Here is a 13613-nt window from a genome sequence, read left to right on the forward strand (position 1 = left end):
ATGAACATTATAAATGTTGTGTTCTAAGCTTAATTGTTAACAAACAGCAGCTGTTTGCCTCTTCTTCAACCAAATGCAAAACCAAAGTAGCACACCTTATCTCATGATCATTACCAGAATATAACGTGAGTCACTTGGTGCCACCACAAGTAAAGGCGCGAGGACATATTTAGAGAGAGAGAGAGGGAGGGAGATTCTAAATGTCAGAGTTCACCATCAAAAGCTGCACTGCCTGACCACATGAATGGAGAAAGTTGAGGGCAGATGAGCATGAGAAATGCTATCAAAGTGCAGAGCAGCGGTGCATGTGCAAGAGAGTGCGTTCATCTGCGGTGATCAGGATTCGCACTAACCACATTCGCCTCCCTTTGTTCTCTCGCAACACACACACACACAGTGGTAAGGAGATTTCCATGATGTGACAGCGTGGTGGGGAAGACACTGGCATGATGGAGTTGAGGGGAGTGGCAGGCTTTCTTCACACCTCTACACTGATGTTAACGGATTGAGTTGGTAAAAAAGGTGCTGATGATGAGCATGACCCATCCTCCATCCACTGCTTTGTCATTTCCACCAATAGCATAACCAAGAAATGGCTGTTTTAAGCAGAGAGCATCTCTGTGTGAAACCTCTCTCCTCTCAGACATACAGGACCCCTCCCACCTTCCTTTGATCAGCATCACCCACCAATCCCTGAGGAGACACCCCATCACCAGCCAGTAAAGCAGCTTTAGCCCCCCCCCCCCCCCCGTGCCGGGGTTCTCTACCTGTAGGGGGCAATGTGGGTCACAAAACAGGTTAGTGAGATGAGTGCATGCAGAGCGGAGCACAGCAGGGGGCTGAGGTGTGCTCACAGAGGAGGGAGAGAGAGGTAGCAGACCAAGAGGTACACACCTGCAGGGACCGCACCAGTCCGTTTGTTGGTTGAGGCCGAAGCGAGCTCTGCATTTCTTAGGAGAGCCAGGGTCTGAGCACAAGGCAGCATGCGCACACAAGTTGTGAAAGAGAAGGAGATGAAGAAAGAGAGAGAGGGTGATGGAGAGAGAGATCAGATCAAGAGGTCAGGGCAGAAGTTGAAGCATTGACAGAGATGGTAAATCAGAACGCCATCAAATCAGACTGTTAGTGCCCAATTACTGAGTAGGAGCCAGAACAGAGTAGATGGAGCAGGACTCCATTCAGGACACAGGCCACTAGAGAGGAGAGGAAAAGCTTTCACACTCTGTTAGTTAGAGCAGCAGTGACCCAGTCAGAGTACAAACCAATAATAGACGTGGGTACGGCTAGGGGACCAGGAAAGTTGTTTCAAGCGATAGAATAAAGGGTTGAATAGAAGTATATCGTATTGAAGCTCAGGGTTGGTCCAGGAGTTTGGTAGAGAAGAGAGAGAGAGGACATTACCTGCTGAGGAGTCCTGCTGCTTCTCTCTTTTTCTTCTCTTCTTCTTGCCCTGTTGGAACACACAACCAGACACACAGAGAGTCAGTAGGGGAAACACAACCAGACACACAGAGAGTCAATAGGGGAAACACAACCAGACACACAGAGAGTCAGTAGGGGAAACACAACCAGACACACAGAGAGTCAGTAGGGGAAACACAACCAGACACACAGAGAGTCAGTAGGGGAAACACAACCAGACACACAGAGAGTCAGTAGGGGAAACACAACCAGACACACAGAGAGTCAGTAGGGGAAACACAACCAGACACACAGAGAGTCAGTAGGGGAAACACAACCAGACACACAGAGAGTCAGTAGGGGAAACACAACCAGACACACACAGAGTCAGTAGGGGAAACACAACCAGACACACAGAGAGTCAGTAGGGGAAACACAACCAGACACACAGAGAGTCAGTAGGGGAAACACAACCAGACACACAGAGAGTCAGTAGGGGAAACACAACCAGACACACAGAGAGTCAGTAGGGGAAACACAACCAGACACACAGAGAGTCAGTAGGGGAAACACAACCAGACACACAGAGAGTCAGTAGGGGAAACACAACCAGACACACAGAGAGTCAGTAGGGGAAACACAACCAGACACACACAGAGTCAGTAGGGGAAACACAACCAGACACACAGAGAGTCAGTAGGGGAAACACAACCAGACACACACAGAGTCAGTAGGGGAAACAACCAGACACACAGATAGTCAGTAGGGGAAACATGTTTCTATGTTATCTGTACGTGATATCTCTAAGAAGACATGGGAGAACCATGTTATGAAATTCACCATGTTCATGAGCCTGGTGTACCAGAGACGCCCAATTCACAAGTCATGGACTGGGGTCTGAGGACAGTTGATGATCATTCAGGCCACAAATGACTATATTTAAGTGTAAATATCCACAGTAATGGATTCTCCTGCCACCACCATACTAGAGGTCGACCTCTACACCATACTGTTTGGGCTATACAGTGGGACCTTAATGGCAACACAGACACGGTCTGGTTGTATTGCTGAAGAGAGTTATTCAGCCTGGAGTGGCATATTGGGGAGAGGATGTGGGAACTGCTCTTTGATGCCTACGTAGAGACTTGTCTACCCTCGCTGCTCCCTGAAGCAGAGTGTGTGTGGTTATGACCTACGGGAGAAAACCCCACGACTGTGGGTGGCCTTCCTTTTCCTGTTTTGCTAACAGATCACATGACTACCCTTGTTTTCTGGCTTGTGTTTGGGAACAGTAGACTAGAGCAGGGGGTAGACTAGAGCTGCAATTAGTTTTAATGTGTTTTGGGACAGCATTTTCTAAGACAATTTTTTGCATCTTTGGTGAAATCAGAAGGTAGATACACGGAAATAGACAAAGTGTTAAAGAGTCAAATGTATGTTCACATAAAAAAAATTCATCCATAGTACATTGCGTCATATTAATCTGATTTATACTAAATCAGATGCAGTCGTAAAAGCTTCATGCACAACCTCATTGACAATGCCACCACTACCACCTCTTTACCCTAACCAGCTAATCTCACAACTATCCACAGCCAAGAGAGAGAGAGAGAGAAATGAGAGAGCCAAGTCCCTATCGTGTGTTATGATACAGAAGCCCAAACTCTATCAAGCCAAGGAAAGGAAATAGGATGTGTAAAAGATCTCCAGGAAGGAAAGAAAGTGAACTTTCTCCCTTTGAGACTCATCCTGTCTGTTTTCATATGGGGTGAGAGAAGACTGGCAATTCTAGTCCAGAAAAACCACCTCCCATAGAAATACATGCAGATACATAGCTTCCATAACATTAGCCACCTCCCCTCTGTGCCGGCCCTAAGGGAGGATATAGCCTAACAGTGGTCCCCCAAAGCCCAGAATCCTCTCCAGCCCAGCTCCCAGCTGTCCTCTCCCTCTCAACAGTCCGAGCCTCACTGCCTGAGGAGAGCAAGCCAAAGCCACCCTGCTGTTAGTAGAGCGGGTAAGGGGGGTAAAATGTGTGCCCTACCCAATCAGCTTTACTCTTTTCCCCCGCGCACCCTCTAAGGCCTGCATCCTGGAAGAGTTCAACAGCAACTTCACAATTGAGCATAGCACAGAAGAGTAGTTAAGCAGCAACAAACATTACATAGAGACGTTAACATGTCTCTACTACACATCATATTTATCTGAACATTATTTAAAGCAATTCTCTCAACTACTTATTAAGTCATTTTACAAGCCCACTACTAATTACACATTTCATAGTCAATGCACTGTTACAACAGAAAAAGGTGCCCTCCATGCATAGAACTACCAGTGAAATGAAAACCTATTCAAATAATACAGAGATGAGGGGAGCGGGAGGTTTGCAGCTGACTCTGTAATGCTATGTTTAAAAAAAGCTAAACTCATCATGCGTCACTAACAGCGAAGCACTCAGCCAATTAAATCACCTCCCTGAACAGCCATTAATGACCAACTAATGTCTAGTACCATCTATCTCATTCTCAAACCCCACTAAAGGAATGGCATGCCAAGAGGTTATAACACTGGTCATAACACTACAGTCATAGACTAGTCCAACATTTCCCCAACTCTGTCCTCAGGACCCCAAGGGGTGCACGTTGTGGTTTTTACCCTAAAACTACACAGCTGATTCAAATGATAAAAGCTGGATGATTAGCTGATTATTTTGGATCAGCTGTGTAGTTCTAGGGCCAAAACCACAACGTGCACCCCTTGGGGCGGTCCCCAGGAGCGAGTGTGTCAAACGCTGGACTAGTCTCTCTAACATGATCTGCACTGATACATTACATACAGTGTGCCAAATAAATACTGTCTAGATCGGATAGAATAGGTTCTATTTCTATGTGTAGACACTAGCCTTAATGATTGACAGTTGGCAGGGTGGGGTGATCATGGTATGTGTGTGTGTGTGTGTGTGTGTGTGTGTGTGTGTGTGTGTGTGTGTGTGTGTGTGTGTGTGTGTGTGTGTGTGTGTGTGTGTGTGTGAGCAGGAAGAGGCGGCCCTTACGTAGTTGTCTCTGGCGGACCAGCTGGGGTAGAGTTGCATGTGTAGCTGCCGCTCCTTCCTGGCCAGCTCATAGTACTTGGCCTGCTCCTCCCGGGTCAGGGCGTGCCACTGCAGGGGAGACACACACACACACGCAAAATAAAGAAACCATTTAGATGTTGTTCATTAACCTAGCCAATGATGCAGAGACAATGATGAGATCAGAACTGTGACATCAGTTCCCATGACTACAACCTCTGTGCAGATCGTCTCTAATTAGGTGGATGATATAAACACAATTATAAACTGGGTGGTTCCAACCCTGAATGCTGATTGGCTGACAGCCGTGGTATTTTTAAGCAAAAAGGCCCGAGGAGGCGAGGAGGTGTGATATATGGCCAATATACCATGATTAAGGGCTATTCTTAGGCACGATGCACAACGTCGTACATAAGAACTGCCCTTAGCCTTGGTATATTGGCCATATACCACACCCCCCAGGCCTTATTGCTTAAATGACTAACACATAAAGGAAAGCCCACTGTTCCAAGCTTTGAGACAAGGACAGACAACATCACATTTAGATAATTCTGCATCCTGGTCAATGGTATCGTGTCAGCAGTCAGTCAGGTGCAGGGGGTAACTCACAGGGTAGTAATTCACATTACTGACATATTCCTCTGAAGTCCATCTCTCATGTGTGAAATTAACAGCAGGGGATGAGATGAGGGATTTGGGAATGAATCTGTCTATGCTGCGTGAGTATTCATGGATGTGTGTTTCAGAGCATGTGTGTATGTTTCATTATGTGTGTGTTCTTGCTGCTCACCCTTCGGCCCAGTATCTGGTTGATGGCAGCGCTCTCCTTCAGTGTGCACTCAGCGATCACCTTGGCCCTCATCTCCTTCATGTACAGCATGAAAGCATTCAGAGGCTTCTTGATCACCGGCTTCTTGGGCTCCTTCTCCCGCTTGGGCTCCTGATGAGGCTTACTGAGAGAGAGAGAGAGAGAGAGAGAGAGAGAGAGAGAGAGAGAGAGAGAGAGAGAGAGAGAGAGAGAGAGAGAGAGAGAGAGAGAGAGAGAGAGAGAGAGAGAGAGAGAGAGAGAGAGAGAGAGAGAGAGAGAGAGAGAGAGAGAGAGAGAGAGAGAGAGAGAGAGAGAGAGAGAGAGAGAGAGAGAGAGAGAGAGAGAGAGAGAGAGAGAGAGAGAGAGAGAGAGAGAGAGAGAGAGAGAGAGAGAGAGAGAGAGAGAGAGAGAGAGAGAGAGAGAGAGAGAGAGAGAGAGAGAGAGAGAGAGAGAGAGAGAGAGAGAGAGAGAGAGAGAGAGAGAGAGAGAGAGAGAGAGAGAGAGAGAGAGAGAGAGAGAGAGAGAGAGAGAGAGAGAGAGAGAGAGAGAGAGAGAGAGACAGAGACAGAGACAGAGACAGAGACAGAGACAGAGACAGAGACAGAGACAGAGAGAAAATACATGCAGGATGAATGCAGGAATGGGAGACAACAGTACACATTGTATGCCATGTAGATCCCACATTTCCTTTGAAAGACAGCTCTAGGAGGTAGTGTAGAGATGTGGGGGTACTTACGCGTACATGTTCCTGTCGTAATGGTCATGATGGTCCAGTTTGCCTGAAGGGGGCATGATGGCTGGGTGGGGGATCCCCGTGGGGTGCATGCCTGGCCCCAGCATCAGAGAGTGAGAGAACCTAGAGGGAGGGAGAGAGAGAGAGAAGGGAGTAAAATAGAGGAGGGAAGGTGGTAGAGAAAGAGAGACAGAGACCATAGCATCAGAAAATACGCTTCATTTTTATACATGTCTCTACGTGGCCATGAAGCGCTGAAGCACGAGGGTGGTTTGTTGGCCCTTTAAGCATAGGCTTCCAGACAGTCCTCTCAGGGCAGTAGGACTGTGAGCAGTATCACTCAATGCCAGCAGATGGAGCTCTAGTCACTCTCAGAAAAAAAAACTAGGAAGCGTTGGTAGATACTCTATGTTTCATTAAATACTTATTTTCAGTATGTGGAGTTGTTCCCCACTTTGCTGCTATAACAGCCTCCACTCTTCTGGGAAAGCTTTCCACTAGATGTTGGAACATTGCTGTGGGGACATCCTTCCATTCAGCCACAAGAGCATTAGTGAGGTTGGGCACTGATGTTGGGTGATTAGGCCTGGCTCGTAGTCGTCTTTCCAATTCATCCCAAAGGTTTTCGATGGGGTTGAGGTCAGCGCTCTGTGCAGGCCAGTCAAGTTCTTCCACACCCATCTAGACAAACAATTTATGTATGAACCTCATTTTGTGTATGGGAGCATTGTCATGGTGAAACAGGAAAGGGCCTTCCCCAAACTGTTGCCACAATGTTGGTAGCACAGAATCATCTAGAATGTCATTGTATACTGTAGCGTTAACATTTTTCCCTTCACTGGAACTAAGGGGTCTAGCCCGAACCATGAAAAACAGCCCCAGACCATTATTCCTCCTCCACCAAACTTTACAGTTGGCAGTATGCATTCGGACAGGTAGCGTTCTCCTGGCATCCACCAAATCCAGATTCGTCCATCGGACTTGCCACATGATGAAACATGATTCCTCACTTCAGAGAACATGTTTCCACTGCTCCAGAGTCCAATGGCGGTGAGCTTTACACCCCTCCAGCCAATGCTTGGCATTGCTCAAGGTGACCTTAGGCTTGTGTGCGGCTGCTCGGCCATGGAAACCCATTTCATGAAGCTCCCGACAAAGAGTTATTGTGTTGACGTTGCTTTCAGAGGCAGTTTGAAACTTGGTAGGAGTGTTGCAACCGAGGACAGACGATTTTTGTGCGCTAAGCACTTCAGCACTCGGCGGTCCCGTTCTGTGAGCTTGTGTGGCCTACCAAATTGCGGCGGAGCAGTTGTTGCTCCTAGACGTTTCAACTTCGCAATAACAGCACTTACAGTTGACAGGGGCAGGTCTAGCAGGGCAGAAATTTGACAAACTGACTTGTTACAATGGTGGCATCCTGAAGTCACTAAGTTCTTCAGTACGAGCCATGTTTGTCTATGGAGATTGCATGGCGGTGTGTTCAATTTTATACACCTGTCAGCAACGAGTGTGGCTAAAATAGCCGAATCCACTAATTTGAAGGGGTGTCCACATACTCTTGGCCATGTAGTGTATGTGTTGATATACAGTTGCAGCGTATAGCAGTTGGCACACACAAAGCCAGGACACAGACATGTTGCAGAGGCCCCTGTACAAGGCAATAGCAAAGGGCACATGGGGGGAGCAAAAGCATTGGTCTGGAATAGTGGTAGGGGGTATGTATGATGCCATGCCCTCCCCAGACTGAAGCAGCTCAGCTCATACTGTACCTGGGGTAGGAAGAGCTGTTGGGGAGACTGGAGGAGTAGGGCTGTCTGAATCCACATGAGGACAGGGGATAGACAGGCTGACTTTGCCTGTGGTTGGGGGGGGGGACAAATAGGGATGCAACAGGGGTCAACTAGGCTGCTGGCCAAATCCTCACTACCTGACTTCCTAGAATATATTTAGATTGTCTATTCCCACAGGGTACCGTATCTCAGATGGGAAGTTTAACGGGTGTCCTGACTCTCTGTGGTCACTAAAGATCCCATGGCACTTATCGTAAGAGTAGGGGTGTTAAACCTGGTGTCCTGGCTAAATACCCAATCTAGCTCTCATACGATCATGGCCACCTAATAATCCCCAGCTTACAATTGGCTCATTCGTCTCCCCTGTAACTATTCCCCAGATCGTTGCTGTAAATGAGAATGTGTTCTCAGTCAACTTACCTGGTAAAATGAGAGTTAAATAAATACATGCCTCTCTGACTGGTAGTGTGTTATGTCTAATGGAAGTCTGGCTTCTCAGTCTACTAGCTAGCCAATGAGGGGCTTGATCCTGACTGGTTAAGGAGTGAAGCCCATCCTAATAAGGTCACCTGGGGAAGGAGAGTTGTTTGTTTAAGAGACAAGAGAACCTCATCCATGAGCTTCATGTCAGTTAGAGCTCCATGTGGGGCTGTGTAGGGTCCTGAGTCCCCTGCCAGCAGAGGCATGACTGGGTTAACCTCACTGAGGGTCCTGCTGAGTCCCCTGCCAGCAGAGGCATGACTGGGTTAACCTCACTGAGGGTCCTGCTGAGTCCCCTGCCAGCAGAGGCATGACTGGGTTAACCTCACTGAGGGTCCTGCTGAGTCCCCTGCCAGCAGAGGCATGACTGGGTTAACCTCACTGAGGGTCCTGCTGAGTCCCCTGCCAGCAGAGGCATGACTGGGTTAACCTCACTGAGGGTCCTGCTGAGTCCCCTGCCAGCAGAGGCATGACTGGGTTAACCTCACTGAGGGTCCTGCTGAGTCCCCTGCCAGCAGAGGCATGACTGGGTTAACCTCACTGAGGGTCCTGCTGAGTCCCCTGCCAGCAGAGGCATGACTGGGTTAACCTCACTGAGGGTCCTGCTGAGTCCCCTGCCAGCAGAGGCATGACTGGGTTAACCTCACTGAGGGTCCTGCTGAGTCCCCTGCCAGCAGAGGCATGACTGGGTTAACCTCACTGAGGGTCCTGCTGAGTCCCCTGCCAGCAGAGGCATGACTGGGTTAACCTCACTGAGGGTCCTGCTGAGTCCCCTGCCAGCAGAGGCATGACTGGGTTAACCTCACTGAGGGTCCTGCTGAGTCCCCTGCCAGCAGAGGCATGACTGGGTTAACCTCACTGAGGGTCCTGCTGAGTCCCCTGCCAGCAGAGGCATGACTGGGTTAACCTCACTGAGGGTCCTGCTGAGTCCCCTGCCAGCAGAGGCATGACTGGGTTAACCTCACTGACGGTCCTGCTGAGTCCCCTGCCAGCAGATGCATGACAGGGTTAACCTCACTGGGCCCCCCCAGCCCCATTCGTCCCCCTCCCCAGCCCTCCTCAACCCCAGGAGGTCCCTGGGATCAAGGTAAGTAAAGCAGGCTCAGTGTTAGGGATGCTCCCATGTCCATAGGCCTCTCTCAGGGAGGGATTCACATGCTAATCCCAGCCAACAGGCCCATTAGGAGCAATTTGTCCATCTCCTATCCCTGTAAGAGTATCAGCTATTCAAACCATATGAGTAATCTTGATCAATTTCTTGCTTAACCCTGTATCGGAACGTCTTTGAAACAAATTAACTGTGTATGTTAGTGCAGTCTGCTAAAGTAGGCTGTCCCTAGAGTGGGCTGTCCCTAGAGTGGGCTGTCCCTAGAGTGGGCTGTCCCTAGAGTGGGCTGTCCCTAGAGTGGGCTGTCCCTAGAGTGGGCTGTCCCTAGAGTGGGCTGTCCCTAGAGTGGGCTGTTCCTACAGTGGGCTGTCCCTAGAGTGGGCTGTCCCTAGAGTGGGCTGTCCCTACAGTGAGCTGTCCCTACAGTGGGCTGTCCCTAGAGTGGGCTGTCCCTACAGTGGGCTGTCCCTAGAGTAGGCTGTCCATACAGTGGGCTGTCCCTAGAGTGGGCTGTCCCTACAGTAGGCTGTCCCTAGAGTGGGCTGTCCCTAGAGTGGGCTGTCCCTACAGTGAGCTGTCCCTACAGTGGGCTGTCCCTAGAGTGGGCTGTCCCTAGAGTGGGCTGTCCCTAGAGTGGGCTGTCCCTAGAGTGGGCTGTCCCTAGAGTGGGCTGTCCCTACAGTGGGCTGTCCCTACAGTAGGCTGTCCCTAGAGTAGGCTGTCCCTAGAGTAGGCTGTCCCTAGAGTAGGCTGTCCCTACAGTGGGCTGTCCCTAGAGTGGGCTGTCCCTAGAGTGGGCTGTCCCTAGAGTGGGCTGTCCCTAGAGTGAGCTGTCCCTAGAGTGGGCTGTCCCTACAGTGGGCTGTCCCTACAGTGAGCTGTCCCTAGAGTGAGCTGTCCCTAAAGTAGGCTGTCCCTAGAGTGGGCTGTCCCTAGAGTGAGCTGTCCCTAGAGTGGGCTGTCCCTAGAGTGGGCTGTCCCTACAGTGAGCTGTCCCTACAGTGGGCTGTCCCTAGAGTGGGCTGTCCCTACAGTGGGCTGTCCCTAGAGTAGGCTGTCCCTAGAGTGGGCTGTCCCTAGAGTGGGCTGTCCCTACAGTAGGCTGTCCCTAGAGTGGGCTGTCCCTAGAGTGGGCTGTCCCTACAGTGAGCTGTCCCTACAGTGGGCTGTCCCTAGAGTGGGCTGTCCCTAGAGTGGGCTGTCCCTAGAGTGGGCTGTCCCTACAGTGGGCTGTCCCTACAGTAGGCTGTCCCTAGAGTAGGCTGTCCCTAGAGTAGGCTGTCCCTACAGTGGGCTTTCCCTACAGTGGGCTGTCCCTAGAGTGGGCTGTCCCTAGAGTGGGCTGTCCCTAGAGTGGGCTGTCCCTAGAGTGAGCTGTCCCTAGAGTGAGCTGGCCCTAGAGTGGGCTGTCCCTAGAGTGGGCTGTCCCTACAGTGAGCTGTCCCTAGAGTGAGCTGTCCCTAAAGTAGGCTGTCCCTAGAGTGAGCTGTCCCTAGAGTGGGCTGTCCCTAGAGTGAGCTGTCCCTAGAGTGGGCTGTCCCTAGAGTGGGCTGTCCCTAGAGTGGGCTGTCCCTACAGTGGGCTGTCCCTACAGTGGGCTGTCCCTACAGTGGGGTGTCCCTACAGTGGGCTGTCCCTGGAGTGGACTGTCCCTACAGTGGGCTTTCCCTAGTGGGCTGTCCCTACAGTGGACTGTCCCTACAGTGGGCTGTTCCCCAAGTCACGTGCCATATAGTGGCCAGAGAGGGACACACCACACCACGCAGTGAGTCCTATCCAGCTCTTTGTCATGACAAAGGAGTCCCAGTAGCTGACATTTCTTCCCCAAACAAAGAGGGACACAAGAAAACCAAACAAACACGATCTGCACTAAGAAGATTACAAGTTTGTAAACAAGATTATTTTTTGACAATACCACAGCAAGTCTGTAGTAACTTAAGTGTCTGAAACAAAAGTGAGTTCGGTGGTGGAGGGACAGACCAGGGAAATAGCAGCAATCTGCCTCGTGCCGAGCGGAGCCTGTTTAGGGATTGCCAATGTCCTTCACCAGCTTTAAAGACACACAGCATGGATGTGAATGGAAGTAGTCTTAGCTGACATTCCATTAGAGTAGACCAAATCCCCATCACATTTAAGAGAAGCCAACAACTGTTCAGGGGGATTTACACAAAGTTATTCTGACAGTTATATAATAACAGTTATAATAAAATGGATTTGTAAAGTTGAACTCAAGACAATGGATGGATTGTTAGCCAGAATGTGTGTTTCAACAATGTCATCTGAGATTATGGGTGTTAAAACATGCTCTGATTTGGCATCGTCTACACTTTCTGTGATGCTGGGAAGGCAAGGGAAGGCAATAGTTTAATTCTGAGGACTCTAGACTAGATATGACCACTGAATCCAAGGCAGGGCATTCATATCCTAGGAAGTGACCTGTTCATTATTGTATGTGTGACCCCAAGACAACAAGCTATAGAGGGATGAAGTGGTTGCTATAGAGGGATGAGGTGGTTGCTATAGAGGGATGAAGTGGCTGCCATGCAATTAATGTGGCTTAGGTGAGACTGGACTGGTGGATGTAGCTAGCAGGGGCCAGTGGTGCAGGTCAGTGTGGTGTATGTGTTTGTGTGTATCTGTTTGTGTAAAAAAGGAATAGTAAAATAATAATGCTTTATCGTCACATACACAGGATAGGTGCAGTAAAATGTGTAGTTTTACAGGGTCAGCCATAGTACTAAGGCGCCCCTGGAGCAAATTAGGGTTAAGTGCCTTGCCGAAGGTCACATCGCCAGATTTTTCACCTTGTTGGCACGGCTATTCGAACCAGCGACCTTTTGGTTACTGGCCCAACGCTCTAACCGCTAGGCTACCTGCCGCCTGTGTGCCCATATGTGTGTGTACGAGAGAGTATGTGAGTGTGTGTGAGTTTGCATAAGACTTACCAGCCCATGGAGGGGGGCATCTGTCCTACACCGCCAGGGGGTAGGGAGTAGAAACCTGAGATGTCCTGGGACTGGGGCCTGTGAACGCCTGGAGGGGACACGCAGGAGAAGACACGCTCATTAACTCAGGGCCCTTGACTCAGCAAGGGCCTCATTACCTGGCTGGGCACCTACCATTACACACACAGGTCACACACACATGCGCACACACACGCATACACACACAACCACCCCATTCTCATACATCCCTGCTGTGTGTGTGTATGTATGTGTGTGTGTGCTCACTAGCTAATTGGAAGGGTCAAGGGGGTGTTGATGTAAGATGTACGAGAACTAAGGTCAAAGGTTTCCACCAGAGGCCCCCAGCATCTTGTTGATCCAGTACATCTGACTCACTACCAAGTGAAGTGGAAAAAAACTCTGTGAACTAGGTCTTTCATTCCACTCCTTTCTAACAGCCAGCCTCCTGTGAAAATAACATTGCCATTCTGAGCTTCTGTCGTCTTCTCCTTGGGCCAGCTGTTTTACTGTTTGGTCCCTGCTGCCTGCATCGCACCACCAACAATAGCTTTATAACAAAGGGATCTTGATCCAAGTTCCTTCCCATGATGTGTCAGTCAGTCAGAAGCTCCTGAGAAGACGTGATGTTTTCCATTATGGAGATGGAATCACATAAAAGAGCAGCGTCCCGACACAAAACAAAATGGCTTTCTCCGTGCCTTTCAAAGGAAGTCATTTGTCAACAGCGAGCACCTAGCACTTAAGCACAACCCGAAGGTAACCTATATTTGTTACAGAAGAATGCTGCAGATGACTGTAATTTGCCGTTGCTGTAGGCCTGTTTCTGCACTGGACCATCTATAAATCTGAAGGACTGGAATGTGACTGAGTCAACGTGACTCTCTCATCCTTCCCTCCAGACCCGTCCCTCCCTCCCTCCAGACCCGTCCCTCCCTCCCTACAGACCCCTTCCTGAAAAAGCCCATGTCCTTCGTGTAGAGAACAGCTTGCAGTCTCAGTCTCTACTCTCCAGAGTCCAAACACAGTTACATCACACAAACGTCTGATGAGTTTGCACTAGTAATAACTACATTTAACTTCAACTTCCAGTTATTAATTTCTTGCCTAATTTTGTTGCTCTACTAAGTCTTACAGTAAATAACAACATGAAATACTCCTGGAATGACCATTTAAAAACATGTGAAATGACATTAGACCCAGAATCAGTCGCCAGTAAAAGATCAAACTGGTTAGTCAGATAACTCCCCAAGATGTTGT

At 49.4% G+C, this 13613-nt stretch overlaps 1 protein-coding gene across 12 annotated transcripts in view; it reads right to left on the minus strand.

Moving 5' to 3' along the window:
* The window catches only part of LOC109873359 (transcription factor 7-like 2), a 63096-nt gene that overhangs the window by 2150 nt on the left and 47333 nt on the right, over window positions 1-13613 (minus strand). For 2 of the 12 annotated variants that reach the window (XM_031807574.1, XM_031807579.1), the window contains exons 5-12: window positions 12336-12423; window positions 7782-7868; window positions 6016-6135; window positions 5262-5424; window positions 4454-4561; window positions 3446-3493; window positions 1402-1450; window positions 895-967 (exon numbers count right to left, since the gene is read on the minus strand). In XM_031807574.1, coding sequence (XP_031663434.1) covers window positions 895-967; window positions 1402-1450; window positions 3446-3493; window positions 4454-4561; window positions 5262-5424; window positions 6016-6135; window positions 7782-7868; window positions 12336-12423 — 736 coding nt within the window. The remainder of the gene's footprint in view (window positions 1-894; window positions 968-1401; window positions 1451-3445; window positions 3494-4453; window positions 4562-5261; window positions 5425-6015; window positions 6136-7781; window positions 7869-12335; window positions 12424-13613) is intronic. The other 10 variants (XM_031807575.1, XM_031807581.1, XM_031807578.1 and 7 more) reach the window with 6 other exon arrangements.

The sequence above is a fragment of the Oncorhynchus kisutch genome, linkage group LG28, assembly GCF_002021735.2.
Source record: "Oncorhynchus kisutch isolate 150728-3 linkage group LG28, Okis_V2, whole genome shotgun sequence".
NCBI lineage: Eukaryota > Metazoa > Chordata > Actinopteri > Salmoniformes > Salmonidae > Oncorhynchus > Oncorhynchus kisutch.